Genomic DNA, 15,141 nt, shown 5'->3' on the forward strand with positions numbered 1-15,141 from the left:
TGACATGATTAGTTTTATTGAAAAAAAAAACATACAAAAATAACAAAACGTAACGGAGTAAATAATAAACAATACAAATATATACACGGTATCAAACTACTCGAGTATAGTATAATGCAGTATGATGGCATACAATTGCCTTAAGATAACCTGATAGCGTTCGCGAATTGTTTCGTGTTAACCATTTACTTTTCGCGATAATTATCTAGATATCTAGTTAATAATCGCGATATTTTTTTGTAAGATGAATATCATAAGACTTAAAACAGGCTTGAAAGAGTCCAGAACTGCCACCTATTATACTATGTAGCTATACAACACTTACAGGTTAACTAGGTATGGTTTGCGAATTACACTTAATAAGTAACATAATAACTGATTAACTAGATAAGATTCGTGTTACCACTTATAAATGCACTTTTGGCTTCTAGCAGTAACTGGTTATCTAGTTATGGTTTGCGATTTCGCGAATGTTAACAGGATATCTTACAGCAGTTATATGCCACCATAGTATACATGTAGTTTTAGACCAGTGTACAACATTCTTATGTGACATCTACAATTCCATATACAATTTTTCAATGTACTTAATGCAAATGAGTTTATATACACTGAGCACGTACTTTACACAACATATAACTTACTGCTGGAAACACAACAACAACGATGACATTACGGCAGTGTGATAAATATGTACATATTATAAATGTGATATCAGCAATAGGCCTTGTAGAAAATGCATTTCATGGAGATAAGTTAACTACAAAGGTGTTATTTTACTTGATAAACGAATGAATATCAATATAAAACAGATTAATACATATCATGTATGAACCACAAATAAACTGATTTAAGTAAAACAGTATATTAATTTCTTGTAAGGCAAAGTTTGGATACTAAACTGGCCAATAAAACTCCCTTTGAATTGGATTTTACTCACTGAAATTATGTATTTTTTAGAAAAGCTGAGATGAAAAACACAAAAAGCCAAAACAAAACAACAAATAGACTAGATGATATCATATAATAAGAATTAAGATCATTATATAAGTACATTAAATATGGAAGAAAATACATTCAACAGATTCTATAGCCGTGTATTGAGCATTGTTGTATTAAGTAAAGGCGATTTTATATTACAATTCAGCAGAGTAAATGTATTACGAGATAAAATGATGATTAACTTGAAAAATTAAGTAAACACATGGAAAGAATAAAACAAATGTGACTCAAAGTGTACATCACAGTAGCAATGGTGATTAAAACGAATAAATTAAGGAAAATAAGCCGTACCTCACAAGGTGAATATTAGTAAATGTAATAGGGATTTCTTTTTTAAGAAAAATAAATACAGTTTTTGATATTCAAGGTACATATATATAAGCTCATATATGATATGACAATGATTTATACATTTGATTTAAACAATGAAACGAAAGGTAAATGGAATATTATTTATACAATTGATTTAAACAATGAAACAAATGGAATATTATTTGGAGTGCATCATATTACAGAAACTAAAATCGTTTCTTACATACTTTTGTAAACAAATGTGTGCATAAATATTCACCAAAAAGTTCAAAAGTTGTTCTCTAAACATGATTTATACCAGGGTTCTTGAAGGACATACCTATTTTTAACATATTTCATTTATCATTTCTGGGTTGAGTATTGGTTTAAACGACATTGCATACAATATTTATTATTGCTTGAGCTGAACAATAACTACTAAACTAATCGTATCGCCTTAACACTTTAAACTGCCACATACACAGTCATTGCCTGTCAGAGGATTGACAAAAAGCCCAATGAAATGAAACCAGTTATTTAAACCTTACCATATTTATGTTCAACGTCATGTTTTAACAACTTTTGTATGGAATGGCTTTTGAACATTTCACGATCAACAGGCTTAAATTTAAGCTAGAATACGGAGACAACTAAGAGCTGAATCACTCTCGAGTTTCCTGGTTTGTAGAAACCAGCACCGGTGTTAATTTAAGAGGCTGAGTTAACATGTCGATGGGGTGGCTCGAACCAGTGGTATCTTAAGTGAGAATGGGCACCTGACCACTACAACAACTTCACCTTCTTTCTGTAGAATAAAGTGCTTTCTATAACCGACCAGCAGACTTAAGACTGTCTAAGGTATCTAAATTGTGCAATCAGAGTATCCGTTCTTCATCATAATCTCATGATATATTTTGTTTTAAAATAATAAAGTTACATAATACTTTTGTTCATGAAGTGTTCGGTGTTTTTAGAACTAATGATTCATCTGACGAAACATACTGCGCGTCAGATCCTGTACTACCGGTACTCGGTGCTGGGATTTCTATGGATGTAAACTGAAATGTTGATCTAGACAATATTGGAATGCCAGTGTATGGAACAAGTTCTCTTTCCGCATCACGCTCTGAAGAGATCCTTCCTTCCTCTACCGGATACTGAATGTGTACAGATTCTAGAAGCTCTTCGGCAATACCAATATCAGCTTTTCGAACAGCATCATAAAGTTTGAGAAATGTCGGGTGATGGTCTCTCTGAACCCATGTCTTAAGAACCATGTAAACAAATTCCGGGTACGATTGCTTTTCCTTCAACCAACGCTCTTCTTCTGGTTCGTACACTGCCTTTTCTATTCTTAGATAGACAAAAATAGTATTTCTCTTATGCTCATTGCTGGCCTTCGTTGAAACAATAATCAAGCATTTTTTTGTGGATTCACTTTCGACATCTAGTTTGAAATCAGGCATGTAAGTACGGATTTGTTCAAGTGCTGTAAATATACATAAAAAGCCATATAATCGATTGATAAGGCGAGAATTAACTAACAATTTAACAATACAGTTACTTGCAAAAACAACGCAATCAATTTATTAAACATGCACAATTGCTTAAATATGGCACACGTGTGTACCCGACACATGAAAAATGATAGTTATGTATAAAAAATATATTGTTAACGTGGTTTACCTGGAGGGCCAAAGTCAACGGGATGGGACTCAAGTTCTGGACATGGGGAATTCGGTCCATCTATTTCCAGGCTGCAATCAGACTTTAGTGGTCTCTTTGATTCTTGCGATCCAAAATAATCCCCTGAAAAGAACGTCACTCACACATATTATGTAAACAAACCCAACGGAATAGAATATTGATGTTAATTTATTCAGTGACTGATTTATACTTAGTGTACTATATCGCCAGTACTATGTTACTACTGTGCACACTTGCACATTCCATACTAAGACGAAACTTAGATAAATACAAATGTAAATGTAATAATTTCATAAAGTATACATGTAGGTGGATGAGATTCATTGCGTTGTGATGTTTTTGTGAAACTGGTATTTACCTTCACTGACACAATTGCAGCGACGACAAATATCTTTACGGAAATGGTAAATGCCTGCTCCAAATGCAACACAAATGAGCACCGCAGTACACATAATGATAGCAACGCCTGCACTGTCTATGCTCTTCTTTGGGACGTCTGAAGCCTCATTAAGAGATGTTGTTGTTCTCCCCACTAGTTCTTTAGTAGTACTAGGAGCAGTAGTTTTCCCAACTGGCTCTTTAAAGTGGAGTACATTTTCTCTCGTAAAATTTACAAAACAAACAGATTAATTTACTGTCACCAACACAATCCGATGAGTTTTGTCATAATCATGATACTGTTAGCTATATCTCTAATTTTAGTACTTGCTTAACTGACACGGTCTAAGTAAATAAAAACAATATAAAGAGCAACGAACCTTTGCAGAAACTCTCAGGCATTTCATCTTCTGGTTCCCTCCTACAGTAAAATTAAAATGCTGTTATATAAAGTAGATATACAATATGGTATAATCGTAATAGTATCTAATTATACCGTTTCAAAATATAGAAAATAACACAGATACAACGATGATACCCTACATGAGCACGTCTGTGTACATGTGTTTGGTCCTGTACGAATTAACAAGATCACAGGATATATTTGCCAAAAAGGTTGTTCCAATTGTTTCAAGTCCATTACTTATTATAACGTTTTGAACCAACATACCCTGTAAAACACTGGCCGCAGTGTCCTGGTGAGGAGCCTCCACAAGGCATCGATTCATACCTGAACACTACAGAACAGTTCTTGTTGCAATAGTTGCATACTTCACTTCTGGACCCGGCTTCTCTGTATTTTCCTCTTTGGCATGGCACACAAGGATAACAGTTTGTGAACCCATACATTTCATCAAAGACTCGAGCTACCTACAACAACGAAACTTGAAATGAGTGCAAATCAGTGTGTGAAGAATCAACAGTACAACTAAAATATGTGTAAGATGTTGGCTGCATTAGGAAATTAATATATATTTTTAACTGCAAGTTCTAAAAATGTGACATAATTATATACTTAAGAGCAAAGTACATTTATGTAATCAGTATTTTAATACACGTTTCAAGTATTGCTAGAGAACAGTTTACATGTTGACTGTGAAGATAAATAGCTAAACAATTAAGTTGCTTAAAGGAACAAAACAAGAACATACTGTAATGTCCTTATAAAATCCACCGCCGTCACATTTTGGACATTTCTCGCAATATCCACCATATTCAATGATATGTTTGACAAATCTCGTATTTTCATCAGGGCAAATGGGTTCTTTAGACTCAAGAGAAGATGCAGGTACCAGGAGTAGAAGGTAAATAAAGTTAACTAGAATAGCCATTATATGTTCCCAGTTTTCATCTGCCAAGAGAGTTGATGGTTGGCCAAATAAGGAGTTAAATTCTGAATGGTTTGCCTTACCTGAAACATTACTGTACATGTATCTCATCTGGATTAACAAAACAATGCAGACTAAGGGAGAATCACAGTAGCCAGAAATATAACAAGAGCATCATTGTTCATATCAAGGCAAACAAACATCAACCATTACACAACTATAACTAAATACTGGTTACTTAATACAATACTGATCATCAGCAAGTGAAAACACTGTATAGTTATATGCGAAAGTGGAATCTTGTGATATATGACCTAGATATCGTACAGTGCTTGTTAACATTTTGACATTGATGACGCAATTCATGCGTAGTTTTCCAGTCAAATATCTCATTTTTTATCCTCAATAACTAAAACTGGGCGTTAACAAATGCAAATAGAGCATTAATTGATTAAAATCTAAAAACAAAAGAAATTAACAACAATTTAAAGGAACATCGAAATTCGACAAAGCTAACTGAAGGTCCTGTATGCAAAATCAATTCAATTTATAAGGAAATAACGTTTTTGTTATATTCATTAACTACAACAAATTAATTATTAATAACAATGAACAATTTAACGAATTAAAAGTACATTATTTCGAAATATAAACTTTACTTACAGCACTTTCCTGAAATATTACTCAGTTTACGCAGTTCGTTTTGTCAACATTGTAGTATTGCGTGATTGCCATAATACGGTCACAGAGCACATGATTTGTCGACGATTGGTTGACGGAAAATCCCGACCCGACGATGTTTTCATTACAGAGATCGTTCATTGGTTCGGGTGCTTCCGTTTTTTCTTTATTTATTTGACCTTAGCAATCAATGAACTTCAATGGAAAAATTCATTCATGTTGCCCTGAATTTCACGTTCTTACTAACCTTCCAATTAAGTAAAAAAAAAATGTTTAAAGCTACCATAACGGTATCAAATTTTATTTATTTATAATACATACTAAAATAACATATTTTACTAGATATTAAAATGTATGGCTTGAAATGTTAAACATTCAGTTTCTTAATTAGCAGGATATTTTTGTACAGGTTACTATATAGATTGTAAACATAAGTACGTGCACGGCATGTGATCTATAAATGAGTCAACTAGAATAGCTTGGGAAATACCCATCTACTCCGATCCGATGAAATATGCTATATTCAAGGGTTGGTATGAAATGCATACAACAAAGAAATAAAAGAAATAGTCTAACGCATACAACATAGGCAAAGAAGGGTTTTCACATTTGCATACAACATACACAAAGAAGGATGCTGAGAAACGCATACAACATAGAATAAGAACAAAAATATTGACAGTGAAATTTTATTGTTTAAATCAATAAATTATTATGTTTATGAGTTTAGTCAAGTAAAAAATAGTTAATTCACTTTATTTTTTTAATTTTGCTTTTAGAATTAAAACCTAATTGATTGTTTTTTAAACTTCTTGTTTTGTTTGAATAGGGAAAAGAACCTTATTTCAAATCATTAAAATTGCTTTAATAGTTTAAATCTAGATTTATAAAGAAACAATTTATTATTTCTTTTATGAAGACTTTGAAATCGGGGAAAGTAAAGACAGAGTCCTTGGATAAATCGTGTTATAGTGTTTTCTCTCCAATAAAATGAGTTGAGAAATAACAAATATACGATTTTCTGGAGCAATTTAACATGAATGATTCAAAATCGTTGTGTGTTGCCCATATGTGTAGAATCTGTAGAAACTTTTATTTCGTTTATTGACTTTATCTTTTTCTGATCTGTGTATCTTACTCAGCTTCTGTGTATTGATCTTAATCTTTATTGACCTATATGCTGTCTTGTGACAATCCTTTGATTTCATTTATTGACTTCCTTATTATAAACTCCCCAAAATTCTGAGACAATACTCCTATTATCCATGATAGCAGGTGCTATGCAATCGTTTGTTTGTTCTTTATTCACACATCGTTAATTTAAGGGATGCCATAAAGATAGGTGTTAGGTGACAAATGAAAAATATATAATGAATCATGATTATGTCATTAATGAATCATGATTATGTCATTTGGACACCTTATGGCAGACAATACACATAAGTAATCTCCAATAACTGGTATTTTACTGGACAAGTGACCCTTAATTTTATTGGATAAGTGACCCCCACCAATCTGTATATAGTACACAGTTTCTGTGTATTGATCTTAATCTTTATTGAATTTGATGACTTTGTAAATCTAGACAACTCATTAAGTTTAACGCCAAACTAAAACACAAAATTCCGGGAAGCAAAAAAAGCCTTTTTTACTCTGCATTAACGCCAAAATTACTCATTATACATCAAGGACTCCAAAGCAGGAAAAAAAGATTTTTTTAAATTAAAGTTTGAGGCAAATTGAATTCATAAAATCCCTTAAATAGAACCATTACCAGAAGAAGGAAAATGTGACAGCTTGTATATCTTGAAAACATTATTTTTTAATTATTATTTATTAATTATAATGAACCAGTTTCAGAAATGTTTCTTACTGGTCAGCCTTAATTTGACTGTTAATGACAAAAATATATTCAATGCGTTAAAGGGCATTCGGTAAGCAAAAGCACGTATCATTGAAACAAAAGCAGACACATTTGTTGAATGCAATTTGGGATTATTAAAATAAATGTGAATGGGTATGAAATATTTACCGATAAGGCCTTTTTTTTAATTATATGTTTTACGAATGGCCAGAGTTGTGAAGTGTCGTAGGAGGAGGAAATAAAAATAAAAATAAAATTACATTTCTGGAATTTTATTTTTTTGGTCGGGGAAATAAAGCACACAGAAAAGCAAAAGCTATGATGTATTCTCTATGATTTTCTATTTTAATGTCAAGTCAATATGTAAGTGTGTGCACATTTGTTTTTGCTTTATCTGACAAGTTCACTTCCTATTTTCATTAATCACTCTTTATACATTGTAAATGCATGTAATAATAGACAAGTGACATAAAAAATCAACTATTTTCAGTAAATTTATTTGCCATTTAGAGTTTAAGGAATCGGCTATCACTTCACTGTGTTGTCTTGGCTGCAAATTGTCTGATACCAATTCACCAACCATGTCATTGTTACAGTTAAAGAGCTTTTTTGTTTCCTTCTTTACAGGGAATATTTATCCGCCAGGAACTAGGGATCCAGGAACTTGTAAATCAACTGATTATAGCTGTCTGATAAAACAAAAGCTGTCTATCCAACAGTGATTCAAATAATACTTGTTGTCCATCACACATTCTGTCCAACAAGCAGTCCAAACAACACTGGTGGTCCAACCAACACTTCCGGTCCAACCATTTATAGTAACTATTGTTCAACCAACACATATGGTCCATCCAATATAGCGGTCCAGTAAGCAATAGATGCCCAACCAACAATAGAGTTTCAACAGGCACTAGCTTACATCATGTTGCTACCAGTCTAGCAGCCCAACCGATTGTAGTGATGTTCTTCATTGAAATTGATGGTCTCAGAAGATAACATCAGCATATTTGAATCATATCTGTAAAGAAAGGAATGGAACATTTAAAGTATATTTTTTATAAAAAAATAAGTTACTCTCAGACTTATTTATGGATGGGTTTTAAGACAATCTGGACCCTGATTTAATTCCAGGTCTGGGTGTACATGTATGTGACTAGTCCAAATAATTGTACGTTGGCGGATTTTTTTTAGATTTTTGATATGGCAAATCCTTCACGTACAAATTGTTTAGTATCAAAAGTGGGTAGTTGTTCCGATCAGGATTCCGGGTTAAAGCATATAGAGTCTATAAAATATCATAAAAACAAGAAATATTACCAGATAATGTTATTTTATATTAGTTCCGTACACAAAAAAATAAATATCCAACTTATAATTATGAGTTTGACGGCTTTTTTTCATTTCATTCTGTCAAAACATAACAATATATACATGAAGGGCACCTGCAAGGCTTCAGGGCACAGTTTTAAATCGCTCGGAACATTTCGGCCATGGCCGAGTTGTTACGATTGTAGAACGAGGTCTATCTCGAAGCTTTGTCGGAGGAGGCCGAGTTATTACGATTGTATCGAGTTGTTCCCCTTCGCATAAATGTTTTTGTGTCAGTCAACTTTCGTTTTATTGGAAAGGTAAACAACTTGTTTTAATGCATTAAATGCTTGTTTAGTGCAAAATAACATTTCACTTACATGGTAAAATATGAATATAACTCTTTATGATCAATTTCAACCATAAAATACTTCACTTAAAACAATTTCAATATTTTTAAAACACCCCCGTTTTTTGCACATTCCCGTTTAGACGTTAGGGATTGGAAGAATCCCGTATAACACGTCTATTATTTTAGACTAGTATGTGACTAGTCTGGTGGCCATCATAATGTTTAAACATAACTAACTAGTAACAAATCATTCAGAAGCTGAGAACACTACAAAGGTGACAGCATAACATAATTACTCTTTCTAAGTAAAATTTTTATTACATAGTAATAAAACACAAAGAGCCGTATAAATATCATAATTTATATTGATGATGATTTATATATGTTCATTCATAAGACTATTACATAGTTATACTATACCTGGTAATGTACATACAGATTCCTCATTATATATTATCACTGTCAGATAGTAAAACAGCCTTATGTATTATTTGTGTTAATTTTCAAAACAAATGTTTTAGAAGAGATGATATTTTTTGTTATTAATAATACTCCAATAAGAATAGTAACCGCAGTCTTTTCTGAACCATCTACCCCACCTAGTCATTCTAAAATGCCGTCCAGGCTTTTTTTTAATGATGGTTAGCTTGGACGGCATTTTAGAATGACTACTACCCCACCCACCAGAACTAAACTGTCCAGGTAAACAGTCAAGCGATTTATAGCTCATGACATTCAAATTATACCACAATAATGTAATATAAACTCATTTAAATGACAAATCTAATAAAATAAATAAATAATAACAAACCTGGAACGATAATTAGTCCATATTTATCGCTGTTATTATACTTTAACCCGGAAATAAACCGGAAGTCACACTGCCGCAAAAGATTATCCGGGTGAGCTAAAACCCGGTACCAGGTATCGATATCGAGAAAAGCCGTTATGACAGTTTATTATACCGGATTATGTTGATACCGTGTTATTTATAGTATGCATTGGTTGTCAAAAAGCCATTAATAACGGACCGTGAATACTTGGATTTATCATCTGATATTTACCCTGATATCAACATAATTCGGTATCAGAAAGTGATACTATTTCCCCTGATATCAACATAATTCGGTATCAGAAAGTGATACCGGATTACGGGGGATACCAGGTACCGGATACCAGGTTTTTAGCACCAGCCAAATCCGATGAATGTTTTTCATTTTTTTTTCATTGGCTTAAACTTTTTCAGAAATGTTTACACCAATATTTTTATAGCTATTGCGATGTCCTCTGCTTAAAATGATTTGCCGCGATAAAGTTTCATCGGCGGAAAAAAAACAAAAACGAAATCACAATTTTATTTTTATTTCAAAAATGAGTTTTTTTTTGAGCGGCGGTGTTCGTAAAACATAAAATCAAATAAAAAAGGCCTAAAGTAGACCTTGTAAAACCATAGAGTCAAGTATGACAGACACAAAACAATGTGTAACTTAAACTAATGAAGCTTTAATGTTCTTCCATTAATCTAGAATTGATTAAAATAATCCATTACTCTGTGATTTTCCGAATTCCACAGTGTTGTAATTTCACCACCGTCTTTCTGTGTCACTAGGCAGGACACTATATTTCTTGTGCTTCTGCCAGAAATCACTGTGCTTGCATTCTCGACTTTCCAATAGACCATAATCCTTTGCGGCATGGTGACTTCCGGTTTATTTCCGGGTTATGACGGATTACAATAACAGCGATAAATACGGACAAATTATCATTCCAGGTTTGTTATAATTCATTTATTTTTATTAGATTTGTCATTTTAATGAGTTTATATTACATTATTGTGATATTATTTGAATGTCATGAGCTATAAATCGCTTGACTGTTTACTTGGACAGTTAGTTCTGGTGGTAGTCCAAATAATTGTACGTTGACGGATTTTTTTAGATTTTTGATATGGCAAATCCTTCACGTACAAATTGTTTAGTATCAAAAGTGGGTAGTTGTTCCGATCAGGATTCCGGGTTAAAGCATATAGCGTCTATAAAATATCATAAAAACAAGAAATATTACCAGATAATGTTATTTTATATTAGTTCCGTACACAAAAAATAAATATCCAACTTATAATTATGAGTTTGACGACTTTTCTTCATTTCATTCTGTCAAAACATATATACATGACGGGCACCTGCAAGGCTTCAGGGCACAGTTTTAAATCGCTCGGAACATTTCGGCCATGGCCGAGTTGCTACGATTGTGTAACGAGGTCTATCTCGAAGCTTTGTCGGAGGAGGCCGAGTTATTACGATTGTATCGAGTTGTTCCCCTTCGCATAATTGTTTTCTGTGTCAGTCAACTTTCGTTTTATTGGAAGGGTAAACAACTTGTTTTAATGCATTAAATGCTTGTTTAGTGCAAAATAACATTTCACTTACATGGATAAATATGAATATAACTCTTTATGATCAATTTCAACCATAAAATACTTCATTTAAAACAATTTCAATATTTTTAAAACACCCCCGTTTTTTGCACATTCCCGTTTAGACGTTAGGGATTGGAAGAATCCTGTATAACACGTCTATTATTTTAGACTAGTTCTGGTGGGTGGGGTAGATGGTTCAGAAAAGACTGCAGTTACTATTCTTATTGGAGTATTATAAACAACAAATTCTCATCAATTCTAAAACATTTGTTTTGAAAATTAACACAAATAATACATTAGTCTGTTTTACTATCTGACATTCATAATCTAATGAGGAATCTGTATGTACATTACCAGGTATAACTAATAGTCTTATGAATGAACATAAATAAATCATCATCAATATAAATTATGATATTTATACTGCTGTGTGTATTTTATTACTATGTAATAAACATTTTACTTAGAGTAATTATGACATGCTGTCACCTGTGTAGTCTTCTGAATGATTTGTTATTTTCAAATATTATGATGGCCACCGGACTAGTCGCATACCCCCAGGGCTGGAATTAAATCGGGCTCCAGATTGTCTTAAAACCCATCCATAAATAAGTCTGAGAGTAACTTACTTTTTTATAACAATATGTTTTTTATGTTCCATTCCTTTCTTTACAGATATGATTCAAATATGCTGATGTTACCTTCTGAGATCATTACTTTCAATGAAGAACATCACTACAATTGGTTGGGCTGCTAGATTGGTAGCAACGTGATGGACAGCTAGTACCTGACATGCTATTGTTGGTTTGGCATCTATTGCTTACTGGGCCGCTATATTGGATGGACCATACGTGTTGGTTGAACAATTATAAATGGTTGGACTGAAAGTGTTGGTTGGACCACCAGTGTTGTTTGGACTGCTTGTTGGACAGAATGTGTGATAGACAACTAGTGTTATTTGAATCACTGTTGGGTCATATTGGTTTGATTCCCATTGCTAGTACTTGTTGGATCTCTTTTGTTGGTTGAACTGTTGTTTTTTGACTGTTATTATTGATATTCATACATGTATAATATGTTAAGTGCTTAGTATTCAACACTTATTATTATTATTGTTATCATAAGAAATATTATTATTCAAAAATCATATAAATATATAAAATTAAATATTTTTTATGTCCTTGTACTTTAGTTATGTTTTACATTTACAATGTGCATCATAATGTCTTATTATATGAACAACTCTTTTTATAGATATTTAAATAAACATTAATTCTGTTTAACCATTTTTTGTTTCTTTTGCTACAATTTGTATGATAGTGTCAGACATTTTCTACAGAAATGATAAATTTGTCATAAAAAAGCACAGCAAAAAAATCAGAGCTCATGGTAACTTCTTTAAATGCTGATTCTCATCAAAATGAATAAGTTGAATTGCATCATTGAATGTATGATTCTTCATTTAATTTGATGAGATCTCCTGCCAATTGACCTTTAGGGACATGCACCTTTAAAACTGCAATCTTTCAGATTAACTGATTTTGATATCATTGCCTTCAATTCAGTCAGTCATATAAGATGATTCACAAAATAACAGATCTCAGTTGTTTGAAACACTGTCAAAAGACTCCCATTTTCTTAAAGCGTTAGAAACGCTTTTTAACCATAAATATATCCATTTTCAAACAAAGATACGTACAAATATTATCTGATCTTCTATCAGCAATCTTTTATCACTGGTTTTCAGACATTTTTTTGTCAAAACGGTCAAGATAATTCTGTAAAAAATGTATTCTGATCTTCCATCAGCAATCTTATATCACTGGTTTTCAGACATTTTTTTGTCAAAATAGTCAGTCTGAGAATGCAGCTTTAAACTTGAGCACTGTATTTACAATGATGAACAATTTTAGTTATGAAAATTAAAATACATAGGAGCAGATGTATTGAATCATTCAAGTCTTGAAATATTATGTATGATCTTGCTGGACATGAGCCTATTGTTTCTGGAAATTTGCATGTGTACCAAGTTTCATTTAAATCTCAAGGCTGTTTGAATTTGGGCCAAGAAAATATTCGGCCTACAGTACTGCGCTAACGACACCTAGGCTTATTGACTATAACAATACTAAAGTAACATGATAGGAAAAAGCTCGAACCAAGGGCTGCCAGAAAAAGCATGGTGCTCCTACAAACTAAGTTAACCGGGTGGCTAGTTATTGCCCACAAACGTTAACTCGATTTTATGTCTTTTTAATATTAACCATGGGAGTTTACACAGTCATTGGGATAAAAAGATCATAGACAATCATATTAATAACAACGGTATTTTTTATAATTTAATAATAACATTAAACATGATATAATTCAATAACAATAAATTGTCCTTGGTATGCAATAATCCCTTTAAAGGTTCATTTGCCAAGGGTTAAAAAACCACATCTTGCTTCTTTTTGAAAAATCTCTTGTTCGACTGTTATCGGCTATAAAGTGTTGTTTCACATCCTGTGTCATAATTTTAAGTTCTAAATGTCTACTTTTTGTACCAAACATTTAAATTTATGTCACTTGTGTGCATTTCTTTAGTCCTTGCAGTCAAGGAAAGTTTTCATTCATATTGACACACTTCATTTATTTTATCTCTGTTCTTGAACCGATTCCGTCTCTTGTGTTTTGCACAATTTTTTCTTGTAAAAAAGGTGCTATCAGATCAATGGTATCAACTGCCTACTCCTGTTGAGCATCGACTTGGCGGAATCAAACATCCAGAATGGACAACTCTGAAATAAAATAAATAGTTTTATTATCATCCAACTTAGCCAGAAAAAATAAAAATATAAAAGACTCTTAACTGTTAAAGCTGCACTCTCACAGATATACCGTTTTGACATTTTCTTTTATTTGTTGTCTTGGAAAGAGGCAATTTCTGCGTAAATATCTGCAAACCAGTGTTATAAGCCTGCTGACAAAAAAAAATCAGATCACCGATTTTCATATCTCCATTTAAAAATTATTATTTTATGGCTAATTTTAAAAGCATTACTAACGGTTTAAGAAAAATGCATTAAAAATTATTTTATTTACTTAAAAATGAAAATCTGCAATCCAATGTTTTGTCAGCAGTCTTATATCACTGGTTTTCTTGCACGTTTCCATAAATTGGCAGTTGAAGACAAAAAAAAAACAGTTGTCAAAATGTTTAATCTGTGAGAGTGCAGCTTTAATATCAGTCAGATATTAAAATAGTTACAATTTACTAATACAATATTAATAAGCTGTTATTTTAAGACCTGCATATTTGTTTACATACAGCACAGCAGTCAGTATTTAAATGCCCTTCTTAATCACATTTAAGCTTCATTTACTTGACTGTTTTGAAGTTGCAGATTTTAACAATTTCACACTAATTGCAACATATCATTCATTTAATTTAATAACAAACTCAAACTTCATAACAACCAATATGTATTTGAAGTCTTTGAGAACTACTATGAAAGTCTTTACCATTATATTTGTTATTTTACCCCACCCACTTAAATGTGTACTGAAGTTGGGTATAAACGTCGAAAACTTCATTGACATTTACAAAAAACGGTAGATATTTATAGAAGAATGTATAACCTGATGTTCCTAACATGTTTTACGTACCTATCTATCTATTTTGCCAATTATGCTCTTCCTTTCACTCGTATCGATAACTAGGAAATTGAATGCGGAAATAAACCGGAAGTCACCTTTGTCGCAAAGCATTATGGGCTTCTGGAATAAGGCGAATGGGGTATTATTTCTTCAACAAAATCACAATAGAACG

General features: G+C 32.4%; 1 protein-coding gene and 1 long non-coding RNA gene across 4 annotated transcripts; both read right to left on the bottom strand.

The window, feature by feature from the left end:
- Nucleotides 1-10,582, bottom strand: LOC128231639 (uncharacterized). Of its 3 annotated transcripts, none has more exons than XM_052944676.1 (7): nucleotides 10,461-10,582; nucleotides 4,530-4,789; nucleotides 4,049-4,248; nucleotides 3,759-3,799; nucleotides 3,359-3,577; nucleotides 2,980-3,102; nucleotides 1-2,782 (listed from the first exon to the last, which is right to left on the bottom strand). In XM_052944676.1, exons 2-7 carry the CDS (start codon nucleotides 4,707-4,709, stop codon nucleotides 2,244-2,246), a joined length of 1,302 nt encoding a protein of 433 aa, XP_052800636.1. In that variant the 5' UTR covers nucleotides 4,710-4,789; nucleotides 10,461-10,582; the 3' UTR covers nucleotides 1-2,243. The 3 variants fall into 3 exon arrangements, with proteins under 3 accessions (XP_052800636.1, XP_052800635.1, XP_052800637.1); XM_052944675.1 differs by lacking the exon at nucleotides 10,461-10,582 and adding an exon at nucleotides 5,370-5,592; XM_052944677.1 differs by lacking the exons at nucleotides 4,530-4,789; nucleotides 10,461-10,582 and adding an exon at nucleotides 5,370-5,459.
- Nucleotides 10,583-13,655: 3,073 nt separating this feature from the next.
- On the bottom strand, nucleotides 13,656-15,065 carry LOC128229609 (uncharacterized). Its single transcript, XR_008260107.1, has 2 exons — nucleotides 14,979-15,065; nucleotides 13,656-14,110 (listed from the first exon to the last, which is right to left on the bottom strand). It is a non-coding gene; the product is annotated as an uncharacterized LOC128229609 (long non-coding RNA).
- Nucleotides 15,066-15,141: the final 76 nt, after the last annotated feature.

Source organism: Mya arenaria, chromosome 4 (genome assembly GCF_026914265.1).
Source record: "Mya arenaria isolate MELC-2E11 chromosome 4, ASM2691426v1".
Taxonomy (NCBI): domain Eukaryota; kingdom Metazoa; phylum Mollusca; class Bivalvia; order Myida; family Myidae; genus Mya; species Mya arenaria.

Bases quoted from the DNA above. Each gene is read 5' to 3' on its own strand.
- LOC128231639 (XM_052944676.1), bottom strand. From the start codon at position 4,709: ATGGCTATTCTAGTTAACTTTATTTACCTTCTACTCCTGGTACCTGCA. The intron at 4,249-4,529 runs GTATGTTCTTGT...TCGTTGTTGTAG, and splicing joins GATTTTATAAGGACATTACA to GTAGCTCGAGTCTTTGATGA. The intron at 3,578-3,758 runs GTTCGTTGCTCT...TCCACTTTAAAG, and splicing joins GCCTGAGAGTTTCTGCAAAG to AGCCAGTTGGGAAAACTACT.